Source organism: Trachinotus anak, unplaced genomic scaffold (genome assembly GCF_046630095.1).
Source record: "Trachinotus anak isolate AG129_WGS33_773 ecotype Australia unplaced genomic scaffold, CSIRO_AGI_Tana_v1 ptg000014l, whole genome shotgun sequence".
In the NCBI taxonomy this organism is placed as follows: Eukaryota; Metazoa; Chordata; class Actinopteri; order Carangiformes; family Carangidae; genus Trachinotus; species Trachinotus anak.
This window is the reverse complement of record NW_027273865.1, coordinates 13,914,363-13,940,009: the sequence shown is the minus strand read 5'-3', so window position 1 is coordinate 13,940,009 and position 25,647 is coordinate 13,914,363. Positions and strand designations below refer to the sequence as shown.

The 25,647-nt window shown below is 41.5% G+C and overlaps 1 protein-coding gene across 1 annotated transcript; it reads right to left on the bottom strand.

Annotated features, from left to right (window-relative positions):
• Positions 1-422: 422 nt before the first annotated feature.
• Positions 423-25,256, bottom strand: ttc9b (tetratricopeptide repeat domain 9B). The gene is made up of 3 exons (XM_071496957.1): positions 24,424-25,256; positions 2,382-2,564; positions 423-831 (listed from the first exon to the last, which is right to left on the bottom strand). The coding sequence occupies exons 1-3, from the start codon at positions 24,896-24,898 to the stop codon at positions 737-739; spliced, it is 753 nt and encodes a 250-aa protein (XP_071353058.1). The 5' UTR covers positions 24,899-25,256; the 3' UTR covers positions 423-736.
• Between the last annotated feature and the right edge of the window lie 391 nt (positions 25,257-25,647).

Genomic DNA, 25,647 nt, shown 5'->3' with positions numbered 1-25,647 from the left:
CTTGATGAAACATTTCTAGTCTGTCCCATAGTCTGGGTAAAGGGCCTGGGTGAGCCCTGGTAGGGTAGGATGTACAATCAAATTGGGCTATTGTCTTGATATGTGTCACACCCCCCCCCTCACTATCCCCTGTTAATGCTCTGAACTGCCTCTGCACACACCCCTGCCCTCCTCCCGATGTGCTCGAGCTTCCCAACCCCGATATTCTCCTCGAGATTTTGATAAAAAGACGGCGAGAGAGAAGGCCGAGAGAAAAAGAGAGAGCACGAGAGCTGAAACTAAATGCATTTCATGTTTTTAAAACGTTTACTAAATCACGCAAATGTCCATTATTCATATGTATGTTTTGAAGCTCCTTTTTCAGTCCACCACAATGACTGTTTCATATGAGTATAATACAGCATTTTCCCTTTTTTTAAATCTATTTTTTATTATTATTATTATTTTTTTTCTACGTCTGCTCGGCTGTCTGCGTGTAGGGAGAGGAACCACAGCACCTGAGGGAGAGACAGGGAGAAGAGGAGGGAAAAGAAGGATGAGAGAGATGGGTTGCAGACAGCTCCTGATACATCCCCCATTTTTGCCCATCGCTGGCAGGTGATTGGGTCTGTCTCTTCTGTGTGTGGGCTGTGCTGCTGTCAGGAGTCGATAGAGGAGGTGGAGAGAGGGAGGGGTTGATCTGGGACTGCTTATAGGGTCAAAGGTTGAAGGGTCAGGAGGGTCAAAAGGTCGAGGGTTAGCCCTGGGTCTCTTTGCCGCTCTCTCGTTCCCGCTGTCCACTCTTGCTCATCTTCATCTCTGTCAGCTGGATGTACCGCAGCACGTTGGTGTCTGCGATGGATGTGAGGCACAAAGGATGAGATTCAAAGAGGAGTCTCATTTTTACATCAAATAACACAAACTCATTTAATAATGCAGTTAAATTTAAGCTTCTTTCGTGTCAGAAAAAATAAAGGCACACAGACTTCGGTTATGACAGAGCTGAAATGTGTCAATGTCACTCATTTTCTCCACTGACATTTCAGAAAATATCAAATAAAGAGTTTTAAGTCTTAAACTGAGTGAATCACCAATGAGACAGAACCTGACCTTACAAAATACATCATACTCTCTGATATTAAAAACAGACCTTGCAATTCGCTCTGTTTTGTTTGTTTAAACAGCCGAGCTTGTTGACTTCAGTGCATGAGGCTCATCATGTCAGACAGAGAAACTCCAGCATGCAGCATGGCTAACATCTCTATAGCAAGTGTGATGTCTCTGATTAAACATCACTCACAATATGGGAATTAAACCAGAAACTGAAATCAGACTTAAAAGGCTCCCTGCAGAGTTTTTGACCATTAGTAGAGTTATTGAGTCATTTAAGAGTGGGTCCAAGTTTTGTCTGTATCTTCCACATGCACAAAGAGGCACATGGGTGACGTGACGCCTCCTAATGAAACATAGCAACGCACAAACAAAGGCAGGGATGAAGAAGAATGGCTCAAAAGCAAATATGGGTGTAACCAATGTGAGTTTCAAGTTATTTCAAAAACAAGCTCTGCAAATGTTTTTTGATGATGGAAACACAGTTCAGGGATACACACACCATTTCTATGAGAACCACTCAATGTAAACATACTGTAACTCCACAGGGCAACAACAACAACAGCACAGGGGAGTAACCAGGATTTTAGAAACAGTGAGGTCAAGAGTACCAGCACTGCAGCCCTCAGAAAGAAAACTTTGACAAAAATGAAGGCGTCTAATATTTTATAGTGAACTGTTAAATTACACTTATTGTTTATTTCCCAACAGGTATAAGTTGTCTTTCACTGTCAACAATAAAAAACAAGGAGGAGAAATACTAAATAAATAAGCAAGTATAAGCAATAAAGACTTAAATCTTGTCAGCAACTGAATAGCTAAACGTGACATGTAATCCCTCCTGAATACTTGATACTAAGATTTAAATATCACTGAATTTATGGCACTGAAATATTTTTCCCTTGACAACTATTTATCTGAATGTATATGGTCTGTTTCCCCCAGTTTCAAGTTGTGCAATTTCAAATACTTTATTTCCGGTATCTACTGTATATTTCAGAGTTTATAAATTTAGATAAGAAATGTAAGTACCCATTATTAAAAAACTAGATTCATATTGTTCAAATTCAGCCAGCTGGATGCTGCTTTCATAGATCACTCAATAAAATAATAATAAAATAATAATAAGGACATGAACTCAATGTGCTGTGGCCACAAGCCTGTGTTCTGTAAGTCCAGTTGAAATCATAAATTCTACTTCAACTTAAAATGAAAGAGCTCAGCTGTAGCTTGCAGTCATACTAATATCAACCTCTGTCATTTCTTATGTGACCGACTTTAAACATTCCCACCTGTGGGTTCGCGGTTCTTGGCGTCACGCAGGTAACGTAGGGCACATTCGTAGTCACCCAGGTGATAGAAGGCGATGCCGGCGCGGTACATGGCCTTGAAGTGGTCTCTCTGGTGGCTCAGCACCTTCAGACAGTACTCCTTCACTCTCTCGTAGTTTACCAGCTCGGACTGCAACAGACACGCTGCAGAAAAGGAAGAGAGGGAACAAGTTAGACGGTTGTCAGTGGAAGATGCTCAATTTTATTTATTTTTTGTTTTTTCCAATAATGGCAGGTATGAAAAATAAAATATATGCCTGATTTTGTCCAAGCAAACAACTCCAGTCTCTTGTAGTGGAGTTAAAACGACAAGTAGGTCCCATGAGTGAAAAACAAAGACGGGGATATTTTGCTGACATCTCACTCTGTGCCTTTTAATAGAGCCATGGTGAAATTTAGCCTCCACAGTACTTCCTCAGGATGGCAGTGAGCTGACTATAAATAGCCAACACTAATATCTCACAGAGTAGAGAAGACAACAAAAAAGTTGTGCAAGCAGTAAAGTCTCTACATGCCGCCGTTGAGCTCGACATGTTAAATAGAAGAATGGGGAAAGAGATGGGTTGAGTCGTGCGAGGATGCGTAAATCTTATTTCCCTGACTTAGCAGACGTTTTGTAAGTACTGAGGGCAGCAGGAGAGGAGGAGGATGCAGAGATCAAGTGAACGTCAGACACTGCAGAAGAGCTTTGGGATGAGATGTGAAAGGTGAGACCAAGCGAGCTCCTCTTGAACCAACTTCACCGTTTGAAAAACTGCCATGAAGTGCAACATAGAGTACTTAACAATAAGTATTTCACTGTAGTCATCAGTCCTATATGTGTGACTTGCAGCAGCACTTCCCTGAAGCGATTCCCAACAGCTCTGGGATCAGCTAAGGTCGGAATAACTGCATTAGTAAAGACACAAACACACACAGCTTTTAGTCCACCATAGCTTCTAAAAGCCTGCTTATGGCTCAGATATCTGATCACTCAAACACAATTCCTCTGGTGACCACAACCACTCAATGTTTTGCTGCCAGTGTCTCAATCTATCTGATGAGATATCAAAAATAATTTCCCTTCCAGTCATATCTCCCACCCCGCCCTTTCCCTCCCTGATCTGACTTGTTTTTATCCCTTCTCCCCCTCCATCCTCGCTCTCCCCTCAGAGTCTGCCCTTGACACACAGACAGCTCTGTGAATAACATGAGTCAGGGACTGTTAGCTGGAAGGCAGGGTGAGTCAGGAGTGAGAGACGGAGAGGGGAGAGAGGCGGGGATGAGAGGAGGAGGAGGAGGAGGAGGAGGAGTATATATGGGTGGCTGGGGGTGAGGTGAGAGGTGAGACCTATCGGAGACCAGAAAAAAAAAACAGTAGAAAACAGTGGCCCTCTACTTTTCATCTCCCCCTGAACCTCAGAGATATACTGTAGAAGGTGTGTGTGTGTGTGTGTGTGTGTGTGTGTGTGTGTGTAAGGTGTGAGGAACAGCTTGGACAAAAATCCAATGCAGTGAGAAGTGGTCAAGGACCGAGTATTTCATCAAGTGAGCAAGACTAATGGGGCTTTGTCAGACACACACACACACACAACACACACACACACACACACACACACACACATACACACACACACACACAGAGGCCTTGCCTGTCAACAACACAAGTGCAAAACACTAAATAATTCATTGTGGTCACCAGGGAATGGACCAATTCAATAACAGTCAGTGTATTTTGTATTTAGTGGTTGAAACTCCATGCGTCTGGAGGATGCGTGGAGTGTATTGTTGTGCGTACTGCATGTATTTGTGTGTGTGTGTGTGTGTGTGTGTGTGTGTGCAGACTCACTGCCTTTAGACACAGCTGTGGACAAGGACTTTGCTCCTTCACATGTGATTACAAATAGGGCTCTGGAAATGTATTATGTTATGATCAAAACACTAAGATAGAAAGGATTAATTTCCAGTTCATCACAACTCAGGTCTTATTTTTCAAATATGCTGAGGTCTGGGGATGACGTCAACAGTTCAGCCAGACTACCTACACCACTTTATTTGGATGGAGGTTTAATAGATGGACTATCTGAGTATTATTTTTTATTGTTTGCCTTCTTTTTTTTCTGAGTAGCTTTTGGGTTTGTTTAAATCCTGGATGATTTTCTGGCTGCTTATGTTTTTTTGCCCCATTGGACTTCTTGGTTAACTTGGTGAGGACAATATTTTTGCTAAGAAAATAAATTCTAGTTAACGAAAATCATCCTTAAAATACATATTTAAAGCTTCCTCTCCCTCCTTTCTTCTTTGATGTTAAGTGAACTGTTCAGTTTGTTTTGTTTCCTCATAATGTCAAAGCCTTTGTGTATGAGATGCTGTATAAAGTAGAAAAACTAAACTTTATCATCAACACACACACACACACACACACACACACACACACACACACATACACACTCTAATAAAAAGAAGCCTGAAAATCGTCCTTTTTTCAGTAAAGCTCATGGCTCAGCACGGAGCAGCAAGGTCGAAGCTGATTCCCGTCTTCAGTGATCATAAGTCTGCTCAGCCCGGTACAATGGGATTCACCTCAGATGCCCTCTACCTCTCCTGCACACCACTCCTCTTTTTGTTTTTACAACCGTCCAGCTACGACATGACTGCTCTCATCCCCCCACACGCCCATCCATTATCGCCCTCCAGCAGTGGACGTGAGCCGAGCTTTCAGAGGATTCAGTTACACTCCATAATGGCCTAATGGCTGACGCAGTTGCACAATTCACCGAGACTCACACACTAACATACGCAATACATAAAATACGCACACACCTACAGTGCATACAGCAGACACACAGTGTCACAGACAGAGGTGCAAACACATTCACAGTAACACAAGTGGCTGCACACAAACAAGTGGGCGTAAACAAAGGCTAACGACACAACCACGCACAGAGAAGCTACAGATAAACACTGAATCACAAACTGATGACTTTACACGAACTGTTTGATGCCAGCAATGGTTAAATAGAGGCGTGACTGTACAACACACACACAAAAGCAGTGTGGCCGGCCGCACCCAGGCTGGCCCATTATACAGATGGATGGCGTGCCAGAGGGAATCTAAAATGTGGTGAGATGCATTAAGGGTGTGATAATGATGGGCTCATCGAAGAAAGGCTGGGCAGGGTCACAGACAGACAGAGACAAGATAAAAAAAATGTAATAAAAAAAAAAAAAACAGCAGAGAAATATCACTGGAGCCAAAGTGTCCCAGTCACAGAGGGAAGAGTGTGTGTCAGGGTTTCTGATTGTGTCATGTATTATAAGAGAGTTGTGGCTGGGGTGATCAGGAAATGGTCCCCACAAATAAATCGAAAGGGTTGTGAAATGTTTAACACGAGGAAAACAGAAAAACAACAGATTTCTGCAGCAAAGTTGTTCATGTTTTTCAGACTTTTCTCAGATCTTTGCTTTTAGTCTTATACATTACAGGCTGGTCTACTTCTGTCAATTAACATATCAGTTCTCTTTTGCATGTTGTGATATGTACACTGGGAAATGAAGCTGATTATTTGTTATGAGGCTGTTGTAAGCTCATGGTGGCTGTAGATTTTACCAAGATCCTCACGGATATCACAGCTTAGTTGTGTTACTGTTCTGTAAAAAGCATCATCATATGACACCTTCACAAGTCACAACTTCACATCATCTTGCATCTTTACATCTGCAGTATGTGTATGGAAGTGGTGGATGGGTAGTGTAGCACAGCTGGCTTTCATGCAGGAAATCAGTTTTCCTCCGGCAACAGATCTGTAATTAATGTTTATGTTTTTATTAAACATATCTGTGATTTCTTTCCCAAACTAAAACCAAGTACTTTTGCAGCTTAATCCTAACCAGTTTGTTTGTTTTAACCACAACATTTTTCTCACCTTAAAGATACTATAGTTGCATGTAAAGGGTCAGAATTAAAAAAATTCTGGCATTTGTCACTGAATTTAATTCTGGGTTTTGCAGAGTTGTCCGATATCAGTGCTTTTGTCTGGTGATGCAGGTAGACATATACAACCAGCTACGAGGGGCTGCAAGTAGAGACCAAACATTAAATTGATCAACCAGTCAATCGAGAGAAGATTAATTTGCAACTATTTCGATTATCCATTTCTCTTTTCAGTCATTTTTCAGATGCTAAACATGATCTGGTTCCACCTTCTCAAATGTGGGGATTTGCTGTTTCTGAAGATACCAATTTAGAATGTTTTTGTTTTTTTTTTTTCTCGACAAAATGATTAATTGAATTGAGAGGATAATTGTTTGTTGCAGCCCTTGTTACAAGCCAAAAGGTAATGAAGGACAAAGTCCATCACATCCAGGTTGTGTGACTATGACCAAAATCCCACAACGCCAGCATTTGCTGGGCTGCTGAGCTGACCTCAAACTTAGATCTTTCTGTGAAAATCTGATCTGAAATGAACAAAATATCAGATATAGCTTGTAGATTTTTGTTTTGATTAAAAATGCAGGGTTCCCACAGCTGGTACACGTATATGTGAGATGAGAGAGGAGGAATAATGAGATTTCACAAAGGAAACAAAGTGGTGCAGACAAGGAAGATAGATTTTTCTTCATGAGGGACTTCATGAGAGGACGGAAGAATAAGCTGAGGCTTCATGTGATGCTGCGATGTTGGCTGTGTCACGGGTATAAGTGTTTCTTTCTCTTTCTGAGGAACGTCTGTTTCCCTGCAAGGTATTAAGAAACAGCATAAGTAGACAAAATGCAGGAAATTGGAAAAAAGGACCAGAAAAATGTATTTGAATTTCTAAGCCCCGAGAAAACCCAACAGGTGCAAAGGCAGCTGTCAAGTGAGAATACGGGCAAGTTTTTGTGTGCGTTCCTGTGTGTTTCTGCCTGTCCTCATATGATTGTGTGTGTGTTTTTCCGCTGCTTGAATCTCGAACGAGAGGTGCGGTGAATGGGAGTGGTTAACACATGCTCAGGAACCCCACTGGTTTGCCTGAAGCATCATGTCTGAAAAAAAAAAAAAAACATAAAACACAGAGTCTGCTTCGAGACTCGCTTTCATTTCGCAGACAGAGCACCAAAGCCTGTGAGGAATAAAAGCGATAGAGAGGGAAGAGAAAAAAAAGGCAGGAAGCCGAAATTAGACAAGAGAGACAGGGGGGTGAGGGAGGACAGAGATAGAGATAGAGATAGAGACAGCACTGACAAAACAAAAATCCAGTAACAGCCGAGGGAAAATCGTTTCTGTGTGAGAGGTTCGGAGGACAAGAGGAGAGCAGCAGCGGAAGTGTGAAAGCCCTGATTTTGCCTCTTTGTCGATCACTTTCCTGTTTTGCTGCTCTGCTATGCCTCATCTTTTTTTAAACTCTGATTCTTTTATTTTCTTTGCATCACCTCATCTTCCCTCTCGAATGCCCCCCCCCCCCCCCCCCCCCCCCCTCCCCCCTCCCTCCTCTCCTGTTTCGCTCCATCACACCAGGCGCCACACCACGATCTGGCTAATTTAAAGCCACTCGTGACCCTGGTGATTAGTCTGCTGTCCATCACCTTGTAATTAGTTCTGCGGGAAGATAATGACAGAGGGAGAGACCCATCACTCTCACTGACGCTCTCACACAGAGACACACACACACACACACACATACTCCTCGTTTCTTCGCACTTCCCTGCAACAGCATCCATCTTTGACCCTTGTCCTTCCCTCCTCCATTTCTTCTTGACTGTGTCCCCGTTCCCCTCAAAGCAAAGACCGCCCTGCCCACCTCTCACCTCTCTGATCTGCTGTCTCTCCTTTACAAATTTCATTTACAGAGACAAAATGAGCCGAGCATAATCATCACCATCATGAAACTGCCTCACACATGTATGTTGGAGCAAAATCAGACCCGACATGCTGACATCATGGCTCTCAGACATTGCAGCTCTCCAGGCCCACTAAGAATAGCTCCACCCAAAGCGTTTTTGCGAATGCCTTTCACTGTTATTGAGACAGACAGGGCTACAGTTCCTCGCTCGCTGTATCACAAGGCCATGTCTGCACTGACACGGCACAGCATTGACTCCGACTTCATCCACCACCTGCATTAACATCCTCCTTCTCATTTCCTCTTGTGTCTTTATTTATGAGAAGTTTTCATCTTGAACCCCACATTTCAGACCTGCTGTAGTGGTTGTGACTATCTGGTCTGCATTACTAGTCATACACACAGGTTAGGTTATCATATACTGTTTATAGCTCTCTAACTTTTTTTTTTTTGTCATCACTACACACACACACACACACATACACACATATATAGATTTTCTTCTCTTTACCTTTCTGGTCCCCTCGTGATACTGTGATGTCTCCCAGCATCAATAAAGTTTGATTTTATGGTGTCTTATCTTTTTCAAAATGCTGTCACATCAATGAGGCTGCAGACGACGAGCGTTTAAGCACAAGATTGTTGGCTGTCTTATATCACCCTACATTCAACATAAGGAATATAAAATAGGCTGTTTTTCTGTGAGGAAATGTACATAATGACTACTGTGATTTATTATCACACAGATGATAAAAGCTCATCTTGTCATCAAACAGATGATCTCTTTGATTGTGTGTCACAGTAGCAGAAGACTGATGCAGCTCCATATGGCGTAAAAAAACCCCTCATAATTACTCACTGTTTTTGCTCATGCTTGACTGTGCGCATCTCGAAGGCCTCCACAGGCCCCGCTGGGGGTAGCTGGAAATGTAGAGTGCTGGGGACCAGCCTTACAAATGAGTCAGGTTGAGAAGTGTATATTCCTGAGGATTTCGGAGGATAGCTGAGTAAAGAGATTTGATTTGGACGGGAAATTGTCTGCTGATTCACTCTGAATACTGCACGGCTTGGATTAAATAAATATTTAGCCATTTTGTGGAAATGTGCTTTTTTGCTTTCTTGACAAGATTTAGATGAGAAGTTCAATGTGACTCTCATTCCTATGTATCTATTAAATATACAGTCACAGCCAGCAGCTGGTTAGCTTAGCTTATACCCTCTTCACATCCTTTCATTCGGACCATAATTATTACTGATCAGAAAAAAAAAGTATCTCTAAAATGCCTGATATCTCCCATTAGGTGAAAAGAACTGATATATTGTCAGAAAACAGTTGGAAAACTGGTGATAAAGCCACCACTGCTGACAGTTACATATAAATAAAGTCCAATATCACAATAGATTCAACAGATTTAAAGGAGCAATTCACTGTAATATATAAGCCATCTAGTTTCACTTTTCAATAATCTTCCTCAAACACATAACACAACAATTGCAGCTAAGTTAGGCTCATTAACCAATGTTACAAACAGTGATGGTAACCATTTTGGAATAATGCTGCTAACATTGTGTGACAGCAACATTAGCATGGAGACTGGAAACAGAAACAGCTAGCCTGACTCTGTTTAAAATCCACCTACTCACAAGTCTAATACTCACCAATTAACATTTTACATCTTGTTGGTTTAATTCATGCAGAAACAGAGGTGCAAAAATCACCATTTCTGTTAATTAAGTGATCTTAAGAATTGCTGATAGCCATATTTCATTACCTTCAGACAGAGATAGACTATTTCCTCCTATTTCCAGACTCAATGCTAAGCTAAGATCGCTGACTGCTGGCTGTAAACTAACATGAGAGTGGTATCAATTCTCTCATTGAACTTTCAGGCTGAAAGTGAATTAGCATATTTCCCAAAATGTCAAACTACTACTACTACCTGCTTGTTACCCCCTCCCTCCCCCCAAACTCTAAAAACCCCAGCATGTTGATTCCCTCATAACACTGACACCGGCTGTCTTGTCTGGAAACTGCTGGTATATCAGTTACGTTTGCGTGGATTACTCACGAGGAGTGAGGGGTAATCAAGGGACCAGATCACTGTGTTAGACAGACAGCAGTGGGCAGAGGGAGGTTTTTTTTTTAAACAAATGAAACCCTACAATCCACTCACCTTCTTGTTTACTGTATGGCCCAAGGGAAGATTTCTACCTCAGTCATCACACATCCTTGTCCTCAAACCCCCAACTCATGAATCATGAAGGTCCAGGCTGTGCCTATCCTCTACCTTACTCTATCAATTTCCACCCTCCTACATTGTGCCGCTCTCCTAAAATAGTCGCTGACTCAGGATTAATGCTCATCTACTTAAATATTTATACAAGTGAGGAAGCTATCTTCTCTATGACTTCACCAAAGATGAAATCATTTAATGCTCTCCATGGCACTTCGCAGTTTCCAGAACCTAGGCTGAGCAATTTCCTCTTGCTTGTAATATAAGACTGAAGAACCCAGGGTGGGTCTTCGTGGGGTTTCTTGAGGAAACTAAAGGAAATGAAGAGCAGTTTATGAAGTTATGTTTTTATGTAACTCATTAAAACTTCAATATTTACTTTTTATCTTTAAGTGTCTGAGGGCCAAATGAGGATCGAGGACTATCTATATTACTTTGATTGAGTAAAAGCAGACATTCAAATAGCAGATAAGTGCAATTTAATAAAGTATAAGAGACTTCTATCAAGGTTGTATCTATAGTTGAATCCCTGACAGGGATATAATTTTGTTGTGGCCCTTAGCTAGACCATTATCTTATTGGTGATGTCAACTGTGGACACTGAACAGGCTCGTGCCTTTAGCTCAGCAGATCTTTGGCTACTGTCTTCTGCTGCTGTCAAACACACTGCTCCTAAAATCTAACCGCACACTCTCAAGTCAAATATTGTCAAGTAAAATTAAGGTTGTTTTTGCTAATATTAGTCTACTTCTGTCTGGATAATCTATGTACAGTTGCCTTGAGAAACGTGCTCTGTGTATTATAGCAGTAACAAGATAGATGAGAGACTGTCTAGAAAGGTCAACAGAGAAAAGTGCCAAATGGTTTGGCTCAAAATTTCATGGAGTCAGCCTTAATCTGTGAGGTAGTAGAGTTTTCCCACCTCTTACTTCAGTACCTGAAGTAAATAAATGCCTAAAGCATGAGCTTTTATCATTTCCAGAAAGGATACAGCCATGTGTTGGCAGCCAGTTTTGTTTAGAAACTAATTTCTGAACACATAGGAGCAGCGTAAACAAGCTGTGAACACAACACTGACATAATACCAACTATTAAGGTTATTTATACATCCAACAGATAGGCAGCAACATTAGTTCATTTGGAGTTGTGTTTCTGGCAACTGAATGAATGTTCAAGTCCAATCTTTATTTTTCATTTAGCTGCTAAATGCTCCACTATGTTCACTAGCTAAATGTTAACTGTGTGTCTACCATTTGGTGCTGAGCAGGTGGTGTACAGTGGATTCTTAGAGCCGCCTGCTGCAGCCAGAAACTAAGCTTATGAGAGTGGTGGGAGTGAACCAAAACACCATGTGTGTTTCAATCTACTCTCTTCTATACTCATACCATACCTGAGTGGAAATACTGGTAATTCAGAAACAAAAGTCAAAATATAAAAAAAAAAACAAAAAACAATTAAGCTTGGTTGAGAAGCATTAATAAAAACTAAATTCAACAAAGTGCAAGGAAACAGACTTGGCGAATAAATCGTGATATAAATAAAGCTTTTCACTGAAGAGACGGAAAAATTATGCCAGGTGAACACATCAAATCTCTGTTGAGCAATTACGATTCTGTAACGTCCCCCAAATTATTCCATAGATCTAAGCATAGATGTCCATCATGTTTCCACATGGTTTTCCATCGTCTTAGATTTGACTGGTGCTCTTTTAATTCTGTGTCTTGATGCGCCCTCTTCTGCAGTGGTTTGATGGCAACTCTAAAATATCCACATGACAGTAGTAGATGGACGCACATAGCCTCATTCACATGTTCTTATGCACATTCGCTTAAAACCTGCTCTACATTTATTTTTTTGAATATGAAACAGCACCAGTTGGAATCAAAACTGGTAAATCTACTTGGCCGAGGATCATCCCCAGAGCTGGATCAGCAGAACTCAACACAACCTTTGCATTTCACTGCTGTCACAACCATGGTGTAACAAGGACGAGTTTTCAATGTCAACCCCTGGCAGTGCATGTAATCAAGCATTCGGTGTCAGGCCGGAGCAGGCCGAGCAGGAAAGGCTCAGATAGAGACCAACATGGCTTTTTATCAGCATGGAGCTCTACGGATAAATATAAACAGCCAATTGGTTTACTCTGCTCTTTCCACTGGAGCACGGGGTGTTAGACATGCACAAACAGCTTCAGTTAATTCTCATTACTGATGGCTTATAGAGGATGAATATTCTGCATTTCTCTATCTTCCTCTTGCACTTGCTCTCACTCCCTCTCTCCCTCTCTGAGGGTGTCAGGAAAGGGCATCTGTTTCAGTTTTCTCTCAGCTGATGCCATGACTTTCAGCAGTGGACTAAAAAAAGCTTTGACAGCCACTTTCAGTTAGTCAGTCCATATCAAAGGAGATAACATTTCAAAAATCAAGCACGCATATTACACAGATCATATCACGAACACAAAAAAGCACAAAAAGCATTACAACAAATATCTGAGGTGTCAGCAGATTGTGATAAATGTAAATGTAATTTGTAATTGTGAAATACTAGGATGAAATTTTATCACCTTATGTTTGGCACATCAGAAATACTGACCCTGACTCTATAGGTCTGGATGAACAACTACGGCCATGAAATTTGATCCAAATATTCCTGGTTTCCAGAGACTAAATCTTGATGACTTTTCATCAAGTGAGGTTAGCACACAGTTGTTGCCACATCTACTGGATAAATGGCCACTGAATTTGGTGCAGACATTCACGACTCCCCCAGAGTTAACTGTAATAACCTTGGTGATCCCCTGACTTTTCATCTAGCAGCACACGGCAGTATTGCTTGGGCTGCTACTTATTCCACCAACCTAAGATACTCTCGTTACAAAAAAAGATTTGTCAAACCTGTTACATTTAGTAGCTAGACTGAACACTTAGCCCCACTTTTTTGTGAATTGAGTGATGTTTCTATTTCCAATATACATGCATAATTCACACCTGTTTTTTTTTATCAACAAATTTGTGCATCAGCCTGGTTTCTTAATCTTTAATAGATTTTTTCAGTAAAATTCATAAATCCACACATATTATACGAGACCTCATTTACATCTTCCAAGATTTAGAACAACCTTGTCAATACAAAGTCAGATTCAGAGGAGCAAGGCTGTGGAATAAATACCAACATACTGCACAACAATCTTTCACAACTTTAAATTCAGAGCTTCTTTGCCGAGCCAGATTTGAATTTTGATGTTGTGTCCTCATTTATCCTGGTATCTTAATTGTAGAATATTCTATAGCATTTCACTTATGTAAAATATGACATGACATATTTAATAATCCTGTTTTCTTCTGTTTTCTTTGGTATTTTGTGCTAATGCCTTTGTTTCCTTAGTTGATAAACTTTTATATGTTTGTTTTATTTTATATGTTTTTTTATTTCTCTTTTTTGATGAGATTTGATGGTTTTTTTTAATCTCAAGAGCCTAATACTTATTCCTGCTAAGTATTTTTAATTACAAAACTAAACTAAACTAAACTAAACTTTGGTCCAAAATAAAAGTTTATCCAATTCTTTGGTTTATGACCAAACACCTGCAAAATTAATGACATTCCCATCAGAAGTACTTTACTTTTAATGCTAGTTAGCAATTGTTAGCATGCTAACATGATAAACTAAGATAGCGAACATCTTAAACACTGCACCTGCGAAATGTCAGCAAGTTAGCATTGTTACTGTGAGCGTGTTCTAGCATACTTACATTAGCATATAGCTCAAAGCACTGCTGCACTCTCGTTTATGAACTTATGCTTTGCTCACTGTTGGTGTTGTTGGCTTGTATTCTCTTAAGTTAACTATGTTTTTGTGAGTTCAATGGACAATTGAAGCATGAAACTGTGCCAATTTGGGAACACAACAGCGCTTCAATACAAATAATATTATGCTTTATAAATTTTTTTAGAAGTTAGCTCTCATTTTTTCTTGTTCCTTGCATTTCCTTTTCTCCTCTGTCTCCCTCTCCATCTCTCTGAGTCCCTGCCTCTCCCATCGCTTCCTTTTCTTCCTGACAGATGACTGAATCTTATTTACTCTTTTGACAGGAGTCATCTGGGCCTGTCAGGGCTGTGATATAAATCAGTTTGGTCTGGATTGCATTTCTCAGCGTTGTCCCCCCCACAATGAAAAATAAAATACAAATGCGGCCCTGAGAACCCTCCCCTCACTTCTTGGAGGTCATAGAGGCAAGCATTTTCTTCCTCTCATTCCCTTCTTGTCACTCTCCTTTACAGTCGGACCCCCCCTCCCCTGTCCTATAATCCCCTCATATTTAAGAGTTCTGTCCAGTTTCTCCCGCTCCCTTGGTTTTACTCCCTCCCCTATTTTAGCCTCTGCATCTTTTCTACAGACTCACCCGTTCCCCCATCCCCCAAATCTCCCCCTCTCTCAGCTGTGTGGTAATTCAGGAGGTTGGTATATGAAGGACAGTACAGTGCGAGTGGTACAGTAGAGGGAGTGCCAGTCGTACCCCTGACAGCTATACCACGCCATCTGCAGCTCTGGCACATAACGTTCCCACTGCTCTGCTCTGGCCACCCCTCCAATGGCAGACGTACATGCACAGAGGGGAAGAAAAACACCAACCAAACCTCCCCCCATCCCCCTTCTCACCCTCACATAGCATCTCTTTCTCCTCCATCCTCCTACGAGCACATTGCACAGAGCATTTCTTCTGGAAAAAGCACCTCTCCCCACTGCTTATACAACCCTTTCTGCTCATCTTAACCCCTCTATCTTGCATCCTTCTCCCCATCTCCTTCCCACCTCACGCTCTTCTTCTGCCTTTATCTCCACCACGTCCCCTGGTGACAGGGCTGGCAGGAGATGAAAGGGAGGAGTTTTCTGTTCTGCTTTTGTAAGCAGGCATTGACTGTTCACAGTGGTTTAGAGCGGACTGGTGAAATCACTCTGTCTGTGGTGTTACACATCGCTGACGTTATTCTAATGCAGGCCCAGCATCCTTCATCTGAAGCAAGATCGGGCTTAGAGGCTGTGATGTGGTAAATCTTCAAGGCTGCTGAGGAAGTGGTGCAATAGCACTATGAATTATCGGCACTATGACGGAGGAAGGCCTTTTGTTTCTGGTCCAGCAGTAACAGATGTCGATGTCAGCAACAGGCTCATTAAAGGCTCATTTAAGGCCTGTAATTGCACGTCATGGTTCAAAAGTTCACTGGTGGCCTCGGTCAGGTCCCAATACAGGACACGCACAATGGGACACAAACACATTCAGGAAAGGATGTACATTATGTGGTGATTCAAAATGATGCGATTTCTGGGCAGAAATTTATTCAATTAATTCTAAGTTGTTGTTTTTTTTACTGCGTTTGGGCCAAATCAAATGGTTCCTAAACATGTTAGGAACAGAATTACATGTTGTTATGCGTCATCAAAGATATACCAGTTTTAATTATGCATATTTCTGTATTAGCAATGGATCGAATCACTACATAATATGTACAGAAATACGTTAATCGTAACAAACCCTCAATTGTCACTGGACTCTACAGTTCCCCTCAGCTCTAAGGAACAATTATAGTGTTTTTCAGCTCACTGTTTTGGTTTTATTGTTTTGAAATCACTCTCACTGCCTTCATAGCACAGACATAGTGGAACAATAAGCAGTTAAAAGGCTGAATATTTCCCTCAGGAGTTGGTAGAGATGAAAACAGAGAAAAACAGAACTAAAAGGGGGAATATTGGACGTACATTCACCAGGTCGACACAAACCCCACTTCAAATGAATGATGATGTTGCCCCATATCTGCCCCATATATGCAAATAGGCAACTGTTTGCTAACACATTCAACATATGAATCTTAAAAGGTGATTAGCTTACTATGCTGCAGCCACGTGGCCAAAACCAAAAAATCATTATCACAGCCGAATATATGGTAACATTTCTCCTACCGTTTCAAACTGGCACATTAGCAGATATGAAATTTAAATTATCATGTTCTCACAGGCAGGATGGTGAGTTTGTGTCCACAAGTGAATACAGGTCTCCAGGTACCATCATCATTCATCATCATTTCCTCATTTATTTATCTGCTGACTATTGTCTCTATTACATGATAAATCATTGCTGTGCTTTGCTGTGCTCTGCCCGACCAACCGTCAAAAACCTGCTAATATGATAGAAAAAAAAAATCCTCACATCATGATTAGTGAGTCTTTGTCAGATTTTCCTGACAAATGAAATCAGGGCACATCAGTTAATTGATTAATCAGCTATTAAAAACAGCTTTAGAAGAGTTTATCAGTCAGACTGTCTGTCACGTTGTGCCTGTACAGTATCTCAGTGATCGCAGCTTGTGGCCATTGTCAACATATTTTACTTTCTTGTGAACAGGAAATTATAACTGAATGCAGCGTTTACTGTGGATAAACAGTTAAGGCAGCATGGGACGCTATAAACAGCATAACAACAGCCCAGCGGGTCTCAGCAAACATAAGAATGAAAATGATTTGTTCACTGGTTGGTCAGTAAATGTCAGTCTTAATTTAAGGCTCAGGTTAAATTATCCAACCACTTAACTGCCTCTGCATGTAAATACAAAAGGTCATTATGTAAAATTATCTGTTTTTATTTTCATTCTTTTAATGATTTTTTCTTTAATGTGATGAGTGGGTGGAAATTTGCGGATCATCATCATGGCGAGCAGAGCAACTGTGAACTGCAGAGTTGAATATAAAGGTGGATGGTGTTACGAAACAAACACTCGTCCCCCCGCTGCCTTTCTCCCGAGGCTGTGACTTATGACTCATTCACAGATCGAGCCAGTCAGGAGGAACAAAGGGAGTTTTCAGGCACAGATCAGAGCGAGCAGGAGTTAATGAAAAGTCAGGCTGATCGCTTTCACCACAGGATCACATCATACTGCCCCCTGTTTTATTCTCCGTACACTTCCTGATGCGCATTTGAATGGATTAAACTTACTACACCTTCCAAACTGCTTGATACAAGTGTGTCTAAATGTACTTTTTTTGGAAACTGCTGTTCATGTTGTGGAAAAGTGCTTCTTCACGATCAATGCAGGAAAAAGAGCAAACAAAGTGCAGTCACATCTATTATTTCTTTATGTGCCTCTTTGTGTGTTTGTGATGGTGGGTGGCTGAGGCGGGCTGGCAGGCAGTCTGCCTCTGGCCAACATGTTGCAACACTGTGAACTGCAACAGACACAGACGGTGGTGGTGGTGGTGGTGGTGGAGGTGGTGTAACCCATTTAGATACAGCCCTGCAGGGAGACATGGACTCAGGGTGTCTCCTTAACAAGGCCAGCAAATGGGACATTCATCATCCTTCGTCTTTCTGTTTGACACAATCGGGTGATGTTACGGTCGGTGCTAATATTTATTTTTCAGTTCCCTTTTCTTTAATCACATTAACACATGCACACCGATACATTTAAACCCTTTATGATGTTACATTTTCTCTCTTGCTGAAACCTCCATCATTCCCGAATTATTATTATTTTTTTTGTATCTTGGTGTACTAAACTGATGGCAGAGTCACTCAGCATTCAGTAAAAAACTTTTATAAAAAAAAGACGTAGAAGCAAAACCACACTTTTTTTTAAAGATATTTTTTGAGTATTTTTATTTGATAGGACAGTAGAAAGTGACAGGAAAGGGACAGAGAGTGGGGAAATGACATGCAGGAAAGAGTCAGACTGGTTGGGAGTCGGACCAGTAACTTGCCTGCTAAGAGCATTTGTGCTCATGTGGTGCGCGCCCTAAGCACTTGGCTATCGGGTCACCCAACATCCACAATTATAGTCAATGTAAAAGTATTATCAGCAAAATGTACTTGATAAGCACACAATGGAGAAAAATGGGTATTGTGAGTCTCACTATTATATGTAATATTATTGGGTTATTATTAATGTGTCAGTAGGATTTTACTGTTGTAGTTGGTTGATGTGGAGCTAATTTTAACAATTTCATATGTTATTGTGTAGTGTAATCGAGGGCTGCAACAGGGCAGCAATTATTTTTCATTGACAGTTTATATATATTTACAGTTTACTATCATGCACGACAAAAAAGCATCAAATTCACACATTTGAGAGACTGGAGAATAGGTGGATTTTTGCTTAGAAAGTTATGATTAAACTGAAAATAGATTCTAGTTATCGTATCGTTTAATCAACCAACTGCTACAGCTGTAGTTCAATTCATAGCAATGCATCATATAATATAATATTATCAAACTCTGTTGGAAATATTCAAGTACAGAAGTAAAGAGAAGTAGAAGTACACAGGAGTGACAGAAAAATCCTGTCCTCATCGCAACAAATGCAAGACGATAAGAAAACACACAACTGCACACCAGTACACAATAGGCCTACACAAAATCAGCAATGTCAGCATTGGGGACAGAAAGAGTGGCAGGACGAACGGCGCTGAAAGCAACGGCCCTTCCTTCTCACCACACAGACACACACACACACACACACACACACACACACACACACACACACACACACACACACACACTCAGCAGAGACATAAACACGCACTCTCCACATCACTCACAACCAATGCTGCTTGTTGCTCTCCCATTATATGTCCGAGTCACAGACAGCCGGCCAATCAAATGGCAGCTCCTCACTCATAACCACGGTGACCATCATCTGCCCAGCAGAGCTCTGGGTAACCAGGTGCAGCCACACATCAAAGACCTGCAGCCAGATTACTATGCACCATATGAGTCACTGCTTAATGTCAGTCAGTGACTTACTGAACGCTGTGAGAGAATTTTTAAACACGCTTTCCTGACGTCTAAAGACAATCTTTGATCTCTTTCAAAATGAACTGCAAATTTATTTTAGTAAAGAAGTCACCGGCCCAATGTCCCCACTAAGGCCTAAGCCCTGAGCCCTGATAGACTTAGTTGACATCACCTGGTAAGTGACTGAGTGTGAAAGGCTGCAGGGGCTCAAAATGGTACAAAGAGGAACAGGACAACACTTTGTGACATAACATGTATCACCTTTGACAATGCCAAAACATGTTGTGTACAATTGTGGGTTCAGGGACTATTGATTTTGCATTTTTGTATTTCCTCCCTTTGCTCCCTGTTTGTAAACAAAAGATAATGTTGGATAAGAGCTGATGAAAGCACATTTGGAATTCATCATCATGCCATTATAGGACAGATAACCACACACAGTTCTGACTCCGGATCACCAGTGACCTATGTGTTCATACTATGGAAGCCAGACCAAATTATACTTACAAACTAACGTTAACGTTAGGGTTCGTTCCTTTCACGCTTGTTCATTAACCGTTCTTTTTTTAATCTTCCTCTTATTCCGTTTTACGGGGGTTGTTTACCACTTTTAACGCTTCTGAGATTCCCCTGGTAACATCACAACTGTGGATAATGCCCTCAGACAAACTCTGCAGAAATGCAGACTTACGGAAAGTGTGCATAAAGGGCTCAAAATGTCTGCAAGATGCCCTTGATGGTTTTACAGTGGGACAGCCCTAAGCCCTCGTGGACTTACTGGGAACGCACCTCAAAGTCTGCGAGGCCGTGAGGGTGGACATTGGGATCAGGCCATTGACTGTTGAGGTCAACAAAGTCCACAATAACCTCCTCCTAACCTCTTCAAGACAATGTTTTGAATATGACATTACCATGCATATCACATTTTGTGACAGCCTTAACTTGAAGAAAGCAGGAGTCAGGTTAAGCATAGCTAAACATATTATGATATTCTCTCTGATGTACAATTACATTACCTGACTAAATAATAAGGTTATACACAGTACAGTTACGAACGTATTCAAAAATCATAAGGCAAAGCATAAGAGTCACAATCTGTGACACAAATATTTAGTGTTGTGGTACAACCAAAGGCTTTCATTTTCAATACAATACTGTGCAAAAGTTTTATGACCTTTAGATGTTTAGATTCTTATCCTTCACACAGTACCGTCAGATTAAAGGCTTCTGATCAGTCCAGATTCATTCTGCATCATGACAATGACCTCAAACATACAGCCTGAGTCATAACCAACTATCTTCAGCAGCAAGAAGGACAATGAGTCCTGCAACAGATGGTCTGGCCCCCACAGAGCCCTGATCGCAACATCACGGAGTCTGTCTGTGGCTACACGAAGAGACAGAAGACACTGAGACGGCCTAAATCACAGATGAACAGTGGCAAGTTCTTCAAGACTCTTTGAACAATGTACCTGCCAAGTACTCGGAGGAACTCGACAGGTGTACAGAGGAGAACTGCTGATGAAAGTGTGGCCCCAGCAAATACTGATTTGACTGTATATTCTGAAGCATTTGAGATTTTGGTAAGCTTTCATTTATTATTGTTTATTTTGAGAGCCGTGATCTAAGATATCTCAGAATGAGTATTTTGTCACAACATCATGACCTGAAAAGACAATTTCCTATGCTGAGTTCCAATTTTAGATGCCTTATTGAAAGCGGCTGTTAATATCCGTCTTTATCTAATGTCTATATTTTGCTTACAGTCTCCAGGAAAAGACCAAAACCAACAATGAATTTGTTTTACTCACGAGTATTTCCTGTGTAGCCAAAGCCTGATATCTTACTCCTCCAAGCCATAGAGCTCTATTGTTGCACAGAAACTATTTAAAACACATCAATGAGCCACAGTTTCACTGGGTGACATGTTCTTTCATTACCATAAATGTTGGTACTGTCGTGCAGATTATTTTGAGTCACTCCCACATACACTGTCCCTCTGCTGTAAATACTCATCAGAGCACCAAGTGTGTTTTAAACCACAGCTTTAAATACTCCCCAACAAACGCAGTGTTTACTCCTAGGAACTTATTAGGAACTTATTTAGCCTATTTTAAAAACAAAACAGTATGTTTGTGAGCAGTTTGGGCTGTAGTTTGAGAAATAGGGGAGGGGGGGGCTGGAAAGCACTGAGACACGGGCCAATTATTGTTGGCTTTGGTCTTTTCATGGGAATTGCTGACCGTAGCTCATGGGGCATTTCTTGATTTTTCCTTATTCCAAGTATAACAGTGAAGTAGAAGACATAAACATGACATTAATAAATGCGTGGAGTGTAGGTGTTGCTGTCTGCCAGAGGCTCAACTGAAAATTGAACACCCCTTTTTTGCTTTTTCTGTTATAGTTCACAATATTGTTTGTTAATGAGTGAACGTTATATACAATTTGTGTTTGACATTACACAGTAATGATAAGGTATGTGCGCTGTAATGATGTGTGGCAGTTCTCCCGTCATTACGTTACATAATAAGAACAAGGTTCACACCATTTTCACCAAATTTCAGCTTGTACCCCTCAGGTACCCAGTGTGTATAAAACTGAGTATCATTTATTCATTGTTTCCTTTAAAATGCCCAGTTGTTTCTCCCTTGTTCCTCACAGTATTATTACCAGATTCATACAAGGAAACAACACTATGAATCACGGGCTGTATTATAAACTGTTAACACACATCTTTATCAGAGTAAAGCACGTATGTTACTGTTGTCCATGAAAACATAATCATTGCTGGGTAATCAAAGCCAGGTTGACGCGAGGTTTCTTTGTGTGTGTACATGTGTGTGAGTGCGCATGTGCACACACTCTTGTTCGAAGCAGCAGTGAGGGGAGGGTATGAGCAGTATTATTACAACAACAGGGAAAAGGCCCAATCATGGTTGCCATGGTAAATATGGCCCCCTGTAGCGTGCTAGCAGTCCCTTCCTCCCCCCTCCTCCCCCCTTTTACGGCTCTCTACTGCTCTTCACCATGCTTGTTTTCCCTCTCTCACACCATGCGGACTTCCTTTCTCTGCCTCTGTCATTTCCACTATATCTACTGCTTTTCTCCTTCCTCTTCTTTCCCTAATTCCCCTCTTTTCTTCTTTATTTTACTCTCCCTCCCCCCTTTTGCCTTCCCTCCCCCATCTTTCCTTCACGCCACACTGGCCTCCCTACAGGCTCCAGACAGGCCCTGAATACTGCGCAGAATGAGACGACCTTCAATGCATCATGGCAGGCTGACTGGGCAGCGCCTGGGACAGCAACAGGACACAACATCACCACAGCCCCTGTTGGGCCACGCTCATGGCTCACAATCTCAACATCCACATAGGTAATGATGCCTTAGAAGTGATGTGATATAACCGCTGTAGTGGCAGTGTGCGTCAATTATCACCATCTTCATCATCATCGTCATCATCATCTCTCTCTGGATGCCAACATTCCTCGTGATCTTCATCTGCTGTTCACACTGCATACTGAGCACATACTGTGGTCATAATTAAGATTTTACAGCAGAGCTAAGACCATACATTATTTATCATCTGTCTTCAATAGCTACAATAATAATGCCTGTATTTCTTACTACAGCAAACACTCATTTGTCATTTGAATCAACATTACAAAATTAATCACACATTTCTCATTGATTACGCTCCGAAATCTAGCTTGACCTCCCACTACAGTGAACAGAATATCTATAATACACAGCAGGCCTTGTTTTGATGACCTGGTATCATGATATCTTAAACCAGTGGGGTCCAAAAGTCCAAAAGAGACCAAGGACATGTTCATTTTTGACTCCTGAAGATTTGTTGTTGCGACCCTAGTGACCCCTATTACACATGGCAGTTTCATTATTTCCTCTGACACCCAGAAACAAACCAGTACGCTTGAGTAGTAATGAGGAATTGATCAGGTCATTGACAGAAAATTGGCAACAAGTTTGATAATTTATTACTCAATGAAGTCCTTTTTTTTTTTTGTAAATGGAAAAATGCTAGAATATCGCACATGCTACTCTTGCTTAGCATCACAATTTATTAATTGTTATTATTTACATAAATATAAAACAAAAACAAGCGCGACATCTCAATATATAGACAAATCTATTTACAAGATTATTTACAGATATACAATCTACTGAATTAAAACATTATCCTTGCACCTTTCATAATCCATTCAAAGTATGTAGGCTTAATCATGTGTTGGTTGGACAAAAGGCATCTTAAGATATCACAGGCTTTAGAAAATTGTGATAGACATCAGTATTTTCTGACATCGTGTAGTTTTCTCAATTGAGAAAATAATCGTTAACAAAAATAATCATTCACTGCAGTTAATAGACCTGTTTTTGGAAGCCCATAGATGTATCTTTATCAAAAGTTAGATGTTTGAGTAGGTCTGTTATAGCACATGAGCACTGGTGTGAGATGATGGTTTAAATACTACAGTGACAGAATAGTAAAGATCTTTTAACCCTGTAAGTCACTGCAACGTGGTGCCACTGGACACAGCCTTACATCATCCATCACCCTTTACAGCTGTTGTTGCAATAGCACAGTGAACTTGACTCATACAGATGAAAACATAGCTATATTCATTTCCAGTTACACTGGCTTTTGGCCCTGTGACTTTATTTCTTTTCTTTGTCTCAAATTTAGACAATAGTAAGCTACGTGATCACTTGAAATGATAATATCTATAATATTGCTGTAAAAAGCACCAATGTGCTATAAAAGAAACCATCTGAACAGCTGTTTAAGAGCCTGAAATAGGCTAAGCATAGCAATGATAAGATGTATTAATTTAACTGTGACATTTCTCTGTAATGGCTGGCAAATGGCTTTACTGGGCTACATAATGCACTCATTTGGCCAGACAGTAAAAGGTCCCCTCTGTTCTCCATTAAATCTGCACCATGTGCTAATTATCAGTTGACACTGTGATCTATTTCTGCATCCTTATGTCCTAACTCCAGTGTTATTTCACCTGCCCCTGAACAAGAAATCCAGCGCCTGCAGAGATAGCCTACCAAGCCCCTCAGCTTGTGTGAACCCGATGAACCGGCACGAACAATGGTGTCAGCAGTGCTTCAAGGCTACAGGGCTCGGAGCGTTTGTGCGGGGGTGCCCCGGTGCCGCTCACCTGTCAGGCTGTCGTAGCACTCGATCTCGGTGCTCTCCACGGCTCTCCGCTGCTCCTCGGTCAGCTTGGCCGCGGCTTGGTTCAGCAGGTTGACCTCGGAGCCCGTCGTTCCGTCGACAACATGCACCCCTTTGAGCTGCAGCAGCGCCCGGTGGTACTTGCCTATCGCTTCCCGGAATTTCTTTTCCTTGTAGCAGCGATGACCCTCCGCCTTGAAGTCGATGGCTTTCTGGATCTTCGTCTCCATCTCCATCTCAGCCGAGCCGGCTCGATACCCGCCGCCTCCTCCTCCTCCGCCGTCTCCTCCGGCGGCCGCCGCCAGGCTCCGGCCGCCGGTCTCCGGGTAGCTTTTTAGGCTCTTTATCGGGTGCTGTTTCGCTTCCATGTCTCTCAGTGAAAGCGCTTGGAGCGGGCCATGGTGCTCGGACACGAGTGTGTGTTTTGTTGGGGAGGACCGGAGCAGCGTGCTGTGCATAAAGGATGCGGGCTGGAGCGGCACACACGGCTGGGCAGGCGGCGGCGCCGGAGAGACGACGAGCCTCGAAAAACAGCCAAGGAAACGGCTTCAGAAACGTCTGAAAGGTTGTGCTTTGAGAACAGAAAGAAAGAAATGTAAAGGCAGTTTGTAGTTATGAAGAGATCAGTAAGGTTGGAACAGCTGGCAGACACATCCTGAATCTCCCAACCATGTTTTCCACGAGCGGAAAAAACCGACTCCCCTCGCTGGTCCACTCGCGGAAGGATGCTCGGGTGGATTTCTATGGCAGCAGCCTCCGAGGCACACGCAGCTTCAGCACCACAGACAGCACACACGACAACCCCTACCGCAAAGCATTGTGGGGATAAAAAAAAAAAAAAAAAAAAGTCGTGAGGCGTTGCTGCAGTCCGGATTTTACACGTTAAAAATCGGAAAAACGCGCAGAAATGTCCTGACACAGTCGATTAAATGTCAAATACGTGATGAATTATTATTAAACAAGGGTGTGACTTGTTAAATAGTCGTTACTTGTGTTTACATAAATAACAGCTTATTTGCATATTTATTAGACTATTAGGCAAAGATTACGCCCCAACACCAGTGACAGTCCCCTTATATTCATTTTATTTTAAAATGAGTTACCCTTACAAAAGATTTCAATTACGTCACTCCTTTTTTTTTTGGAAGTGGACACTCTTCACAACAAAAAAAAAATAAAAAATGGGCTAATGCACGTTGATTCACTT

Bases quoted from the DNA above. Each gene is read 5' to 3' on its own strand.
- ttc9b (XM_071496957.1), bottom strand. From the start codon at position 24,898: ATGCACAGCACGCTGCTCCGGTCCTCCCCAACAAAACACACACTCGTG. The intron at 2,565-24,423 runs GTGAGCGGCACC...CCTTTTCTGCAG, and splicing joins GTGCTACGACAGCCTGACAG to CGTGTCTGTTGCAGTCCGAG. The intron at 832-2,381 runs GTGGGAATGTTT...CATCCATCGCAG, and splicing joins CAAGAACCGCGAACCCACAG to ACACCAACGTGCTGCGGTAC.